General features: G+C 36.7%; 1 protein-coding gene across 2 annotated transcripts; it reads left to right on the top strand.

Moving 5' to 3' along the window:
- The first annotated feature begins 324 nt into the window (after nucleotides 1-324).
- On the top strand, nucleotides 325-6,191 carry LOC306907805 (alcohol dehydrogenase class-3-like). 2 transcript variants are annotated; one of them, XM_079480193.1, is made up of 11 exons: nucleotides 325-714; nucleotides 1,104-1,167; nucleotides 1,250-1,351; nucleotides 1,633-1,783; nucleotides 2,243-2,330; nucleotides 2,694-2,913; nucleotides 3,041-3,301; nucleotides 3,749-3,881; nucleotides 4,559-4,697; nucleotides 5,046-5,078; nucleotides 5,166-6,191. In XM_079480193.1, exons 2-10 carry the CDS (start codon nucleotides 1,150-1,152, stop codon nucleotides 5,068-5,070), a joined length of 1,137 nt encoding a protein of 378 aa, XP_079336319.1. In that variant the 5' UTR covers nucleotides 325-714; nucleotides 1,104-1,149; the 3' UTR covers nucleotides 5,071-5,078; nucleotides 5,166-6,191. The 2 variants fall into 2 exon arrangements, with proteins under 2 accessions (XP_079336319.1, XP_079336318.1); XM_079480192.1 differs by lacking the exon at nucleotides 5,166-6,191 and having other exon boundaries at nucleotides 5,046-5,140.
- Nucleotides 6,192-7,682: the final 1,491 nt, after the last annotated feature.

Here is a 7,682-nt window from a genome sequence, read left to right as displayed (position 1 = left end):
CCCGCAAGGATAAGCTGGACCAGAAAGGAAGACCCTCTCAGCCTCCTGAGAGACATTCTGGAGGACAGCCAGGGCATTTATGATGCTATGAAAAACGTTAATATAAATATACTTTAATACCACTACCGAACAGCAAGCCATTATATAGTAGTGCTAGCATGCAGTTCATACAGTACATTTTGTAAGTGCAGGAGCAGGACACACAAACACATTACATGGAATTCTAAATTCGCGGGAATTAGTTATTAATTGATAGTTAGCTCTCACTCAGGCCAAACTTGCTTCGTTTAGACCTAATATAAAACAAGTTAATTGAATATCGGTACTCACAGGCTGATTGTATGTCGTCCATCTCAAATTACTGTTTCTGGTCATCATCCAGTTCGGCAGGTGGCGCTGTCACAAAATAATCTAGGTTCCTATAACCGGGGTCCTATAACTGCACCCTCCGATTGTGCAAGAATATACTACTGTGTTCACATCCAGTGTTTCAGATTTCCAAAAGGCACCGGTAGATGGCGGTAACTAGACTCACAGTCAAAGACAATTTGCAGTTATTTACATCCAAGCTGTACTTTGGACCGTGTTCGACGGCTGTACGTGTCGATCATCCAGCATGTCATATAAGTTAAAATTTATGATATAATAGTAGAACAAAGTTCACTGCTTAAACAACAGGTTCGCTTCAGAACACCGGTAGGAACACCTCTGCATGTAAGTTTTGCATCTAAACTATAAAAACATTTGTACGTTTTCATCTGCTTTAATGTACAGAAGCTACACCACAGTGAGACAGATTTGCACTGGTGAAACTGCTTTAGCCTTTGGTTTCATGTAACATAATTGTATTATAATTTTGTTAGGCACTATTTTTACTTGTTTAACTTGTAGATTTCTGCAAGTTTAAGTTGATGTGTTTATCAGTTAAAATGAAATGGTTACATTGGTTAAAATGTGACGTTACAACGGGAAAGCGCTTTAAGTGTGGACAGTAGCAATGAGTTGAAATTGAGATGAACACAAATAGGCCTGCAATTATTAATATTGTAATGAAAAATAATAAAAATGTCATACTTTGTCATATGTTTTTGCAACACTTTTAGAAGGGTGTCTATAGCAGACCACATAAATTAAACGAGTGTTGTTGTCATGGAAACCGAGGGCAAGGTAAGGGCATACATTAAAAGCCTGGTATGGTTGTTATTAAAGACAAACACACTACTACAAAACTTAATGTTTCGTCACAAAGGTGATCAAGTGTAAGGCAGCAATTGCCTGGGAACCGGGAAAACCAGTGTCCGTTGAGGAAGTGGAGGTTGCTCCACCCAAAGCCCATGAAGTGCGCATTAAGGTGGGTTCAAGACACAATGGCCATGTCAGACTTAAAAACAAAAACAACAAAGAAGTGTGTTTAATATATTCTAAGGGTTTCATTTAATGAAAAGGACATCTAAAACACTTTTATGGACTATTTTTGTGAACATTGCCTTATTTAAACTGATCCAAAAGCGTGGAAGCATGTATATCATTGCATGTGCACAAAAAATAACTTGTGGTGTATGTGTTAGAATTTTTGCCTGTAATGGGTGTAGACTTTTATGTCACTTATCAATGATTATCATTTAACATCAGATAGCTGCATCAGGAGTTTGTCACACAGACTGGACTTTTCTGTATGAGGTTGGGGAGACTATGAATCCCCAGCCTTTTCCTTTGGTCCTGGGACATGAGGGGGCTGGAGTCGTGGAGAGTGTTGGACCAGGTGTCACAAAGGTATCCAAAGGTAAACCAGAACTCTAGAAATGCCAACCTTGTCTATTTTAAGCTTGTTATTGACTATTTTATTTTTCGTTGCTGTAGCACGGACACTTGTATCTTCAAAACGGCTACTTTTTCAGAAAATGATGAAACACCATATTTAAAAAATAACAATGTGTTAACCAAGGTTGACAGGCTATTTTTAATATTTTTGCATTGGTGAAGGCTTTTCATTTAGAGGGAAACATAAAGGAAAAAAGGCAAAATAGACATCTGTTTTGAACAGAAATGGATTTCAGATTCCTACATAAACCATTTAATGTAAATATTTAAAAGTGCTGACGTGCGAAATTCGAAATAATTTAATTAAATTTTCATATGATATGCAATGACTCGTATGCAAGCTTGAAATGAATTTCATATACTGTAGACATTTTATATAACTTCATTGTATGTAAAATACTGACTTACCATATATCCACAGGAGATAAAGTTATTCCTCTTCTCATCGCACAATGTGGACAATGTGAACGCTGCCTGAGCCCAAAGACAAACCTCTGCACTAAAAACTGGTGATTTAAAATGATTCAGTGATATCTTTGTAGATAGAGAAAGACAATAATTACAATAATGTCCACTAGACTGGACACAATTACAAAATAAAAAATTTCCCTCTGTACAGTGTTTAAACATAACAATACAACAGATGACACATAATTTTCAGAAATAGACTTGTACATAACCTCACAACTACAAATATACATACGATGTACAGTGATTGGTCGGTATTGCAGTATATACAGTAGATGGGTGTATAGTATTATTACTTTAATAATGTACATGCGTATTCTGTATGTGTGCATAGTATAGTGTGTGCATCAGCCTGGTATGTGTCATGCATTATTATATGTGCACTCTTTTTCACTGTCGTCTAGGGTACAAACTCAGCAGTGTCTTCTTGCAGATGGCACCAGCAGAATCACATGCAGAAATCAACAGGTTTATCAGTTTATTGGTATCAGCACCTTCTCTGAATACACTGTTGTGCCAGAAGACAATGTCACCAAGATTCACCCAGACGCACCACTGGACAAAGTCTGTCTGCTGGGCTGCGGGGTATCTACAGGATATGGGGCAGCAGTGAACACAGGCAAAGTGTGTGTTTGTGTGCGAAGTATGATTTGTACAATAATATTAAAAAAAAAAGCACATACAGTAAAATATCAGAATCAGAAACATTTTGCAGCGGGTGATATTGTCTGCTGTTACTTTTCCTCCACAGGTAGAAGCTGGCTCTACATGTGCAGTGTTTGGTTTAGGAGCTGTTGGGCTGGCGGCTATCATGGGATGCAAGTCTGCTGATGCTAAAAGAATCATTGCCATTGACATCAACCCAGATAAATTTGAATTTGCCAAAACATTTGGAGCAACTGAGTTTGTAAACCCTAAGGACCACAGTAAACCCATTCAGGAGGTGCTAAAGGAGTTGACTAATGGTGGCGTTGACTTTGCTCTTGAATGTGTGGGGAATGTGGCAGTTATGGTACGTACCAAAAACAAGTAGCCCATCAAGTTTACATTAGATGGATGGTTCACCCAAAAATGTAAAACTCTTTCATCATTTACTCACCCTCATGTCATTCCAATCCTTTTTGACTGACTTGCTTATGCAGAACACAAAAGACCTTTCCAAAAACATTTGTAAACTCACTATATTGGAACGCATCGATTTCCATTTTATATACACAAACTCACAAAGACATTTTTCAAAATATATATGAAAAAGAAAACGACATGAGGGTAAATAAATACTTCCATTCAAATGTTTATTGTTGGGTGAGCTGTCTATAATTTTGGCAGGTACAGTACAGAAAAGCAAATTATATTAGGTTAGATATAGGTATATTTAGCAGGTTTGTTTTTCATATTTTGCAAGCATGTGGATTTGTTTGCCATGTTTAACTAACACAGTATCCTGTTTTATGAACAGAGGGCGGCTTTGGAAGCATGCAGCCCTGCGGGGGGTATCTGTGTAATGGTTGGCTGGACTCGTAAGGGGGAACTTAGTCTGGACTCTGAGGATATCCTGCTAGGAAAAACCTTAAAAGGCTCCTATTTTGGTGGTAAGAGTAATTCTGCTTTTATTCACGTTACATATGCATGCCTGATCGTGGTATCTGATTTCAGTTCACTGAAGTGGGGATAATCTGAGTTTCTGGGACATCATTTAGATTACTTGAGGATTAGGCCTTAATTAGGACGTTTAATTCGCTTTTATAAATGTGCCGTATAAAAAGAAAACACTTTAGATTAGGGTCCAGTTCTCACTATCAAACAGTTACTTTTATTCTACGTCCCTTAATCCTACCCGATACTTAAAACTAAAATCTACGTTATAAGCAATAATTAGTTGTTTACTGATACAAAAGTTGTAGTTAATTATTAATATTCAGATTTGTACCCTAATCTAAAGTGTAAAGATAACTGTTATACATAAAATGACACTGATGTATTTTAAGGTTTACACTTCGCTTTTCTGGGTTTGAGTACCCAGAAAAGCGCTTTATAAATATATCGAATTATTTAGATATTTCAGTGCAAGATGGTTTCCGTAAAGACATTTTAACACATATTTTAGTCTGGGACAAGTTTTAAGCCTTTTCAGTAAGGTTAGCAAGGCTGTGAAAATGTTGCCTCCGCACAAATTCTGAACCAAATTAAGTTCAGTGCGTTGTATTTAGATTATATACATCAATAAGAAAAACACAACTAACTTGTTGAAGTTCTTTCTACTTGACAGGTTGGAAAAGTGCAGAAGCAGTGCCCAAGCTGGTGCAGGAATACATGAGCGGACGTATTCTGCTGGATGAGTTTGTGACACATACACTGACCCTAGATCAAGTTAATGAGGCTTTTGATCTCATGGTCAATGGGAAAAGGTAAATTCTGTGCATCTGGTGATCATACATTTATATAGTGCTTATATGATCAAATTTGCGTTAATCATTCATCATTCAATATTTATCTAATGCTTGCCTTCACGTGAAATTATCGCTTTTTTTGAGAGCACGTGAAGGCAGCAATGGTTGCAAAATATTGTAGCAAAACAATATTCAAATGATATGTTCACATACAGTACCATTTATCTTGATAAGGTGTCTGATAATTGTAATTACATTCAAGGAATTACATTTTTAAATTAAAACCCAACATTTGTTTTATATTCAATATAATCTTAAGAATATACTAAAATACATACCAAATTAATCTCACTCTCTCTCTTTCAGTATTCGTTCAGTGCTCAAGATGTGAAATGGACGGTACGTTTTTAAAAGCTTGTTCTGTTCAGTTTCATGCAATAAAGCTAGACTGTTGTATTTGATTTGGTTGTATCTCATTTTTAACAGTAGATGGCAAGCTTGCACTGCAAAACAGTGCTCCTCTACTCTCTCTGTCTATTCTCTCAGTCTGGAGCAAAACTCAGTATTCCACCCCTGCTGTCTGCTTTGAGACACATAGTGTAATGTTTCTCCAGTCAGATCTGTATCACTTTATCTTTATTTTATCATTGCAAACCACTAAAATGCATAAATATTTGCCATTATTGTCATTTGAAATCACTATCCACCGGTTTTCAACGACTATAATATAATCACCGGACCCCTTATGGAAATATATGCTGTTTTATAGAAAGATATGCTGTTTGAACGAAGCCCCCATAAAAAAGAGCAAATTGTGTCATCGGGAAATGGATGGGTCCGTGCCACTGGGGGTCGTGAAACACATGCAGCTGATAGGGGTGGCATTTTGACCTTGGTAATATTATATATTGATTTAATATAGTGTGCTCATGAGGGTTAGAATAGCAGTTGTGGCCTGTCCAAGTTTGAGACAAAAGGCTGGCTGGGGAAATGCCTATCCATGATGAACTGGAATAGCTGTCCGGGAATTTAGTTTATTGTAGATCCATTTAGATCAAATACTCTTGACCTCCCAAAATGGAAAAATGGGGTCTGCCTTACGATTAGCCTTCCCTCTGCCGTATAGTGCAATCTATCAAAGATTTTAAGGTTTTTTGACCGTTCTATTGAAGCTGAGAAAGATCGCTGAGAAATAGAGACATCAAACGACAGAAGAAAGAAGACAAGTAGCAACAGGTGCATGTTCTGTGTGCTTATTTGTGAAGGATGGGAATTTTGTAGGGGCAACATTTACAATTGATCTCTTTCTCTCATTCTGTTACTGTACATCTTTATTTATTTTTTATCGAAATGTATCTTGCAAAATAAAAGTGCACATAATCAAGTGGGTCATTTACTGTAAATTGGTGAATTCATGTCTCTGTTAAAAAAGAATGATAACAAAGAAATGTTATCACACTTCCACTTGACAGACAATAAACTCTTCTGCATCACATGCAGTATTTTACATGCAGGTCATGTTTGAAAATATGATCATTTATTATGTATTTAACAATTTACTTAAAAAATGATTCCATAGCAATTCGAATAGTAAAAAGAGAGGGCGTTCTTTGATTTTGTCACCCTGTTTATTCATCCATTTGATTGACAAGAAAGCAATGGCGTATCAGATTCTAATGAGGAATAACGATTTGTCCTCTGCGCTTACCGTGACAGATATGAGACACATTCCTGAGCTCGGCCCAGGCAAATATCAGGCGTTTACCCTGCCAGCTGTGTAGTCAGCCCGTGCATCATTCCGACAGACATGACAGCCTCATAAGGAAAATTGACAAACAACGGAAATGCCAGCATAGGTAAATATGCTGAGCAAATATAGCCTGGAAGGGAAAAAATGTCAAAGGGGCTCGGTTGCCTTCCTCAATATTTAGATGAGGATTAAAAGATTTCTTTCTTAATTATTATATTTAATGTGTGTGTGGGTGTTTGAATGTATTTGTGTGTAGGGGGGAGGGGACGCACCTGTGAATTTGAATGACAGCTAGTGGAGATGATGGCGCCATACATCCGTGTGCCAAATAACCGTGGTCACCAAGGAACGTTTGTAAGTGAAGTTGTAAGGTGATCATCTAAAAAAACATTTGCAGCCAAACCGCATGTTTATATAATTGTTTAAGTAAGTAAGCAATACAAGTAACTTTTTCAATGTATTAATAATTCTAAAATATAAAAATATAATATAAAAAAATTTCTAACCTGAAGCATGGAGGACTCTCATAGGATTGAGCAATAGCAAAACAAGTTTTTACAGTGAACACGGTGGCGGGGTGATCGATGATAGACCAGTGGGTGTGGGCCACCACATAGCGTCAGGTCTCAGTTGTATTTATTTAAGTAAAATAATAACTTATGAACATGAAACACCAAAAAGGTGAGGTATTTGGGGAATGTTGATTCAACATTTTTCTCACCCTCTTGTCATTAGAAACTGTATGAGAACACAAAAGAAGGTATTAAGAATGTAACCGAACAACAGCAGTACCCATTCTCCTGCATTGGTTTTGTGTCCGTACAATAGAAATACGTAAATGGGTACAGCAGTTAGTCGCTTACCAACTTTCTATAAAAAATCTTTTGTGTTATGTGGAAGGAAGAAAGTCATACACGTTTGAAATGATAAGAGAGTTAGTAAACGGTGACATAATTTTCATTTTCATGCGAACTATCCACTAAAATTGTACCTGGTTTATTTCTTTTTTTACCCAATTGTCAAGGGTTGTAAAACATCACATTGCTTTCTTCTTAATCTGTTCATTCTGAATGAAAAGAAGACAGACTAACCATACCTGTGCATACATGTCATCTCAGTAGAATCTGGGCCAAAAACCATCAAGTTATACAAACTAAGGGATTTAAACAAATCTTGTGATTCATTGTATCTCTATGTCGCAAAAAACTATTTGAAATGATGTTATTATGTAAATAAAAAAAAATTATGTCAAT

Source organism: Barbatula barbatula, assembly GCF_947034865.1.
Source record: "Barbatula barbatula genome assembly, chromosome: 18".
NCBI lineage: Eukaryota > Metazoa > Chordata > Actinopteri > Cypriniformes > Nemacheilidae > Barbatula > Barbatula barbatula.
The sequence above is the reverse complement of the archived record's forward strand: the minus strand, read 5'-3'. Positions and strand labels throughout refer to the sequence as shown.

Excerpts from the sequence above, each read along its gene's own strand:
- LOC306907805 (XM_079480193.1), top strand. Across the intron at positions 1,784-2,242 it reads TGTCACAAAGGTATCCAAAG|GAGATAAAGTTATTCCTCTT; the intron begins GTAAACCAGAAC and ends ATATATCCACAG. Across the intron at positions 2,914-3,040 it reads CAGCAGTGAACACAGGCAAA|GTAGAAGCTGGCTCTACATG; the intron begins GTGTGTGTTTGT and ends TTTCCTCCACAG.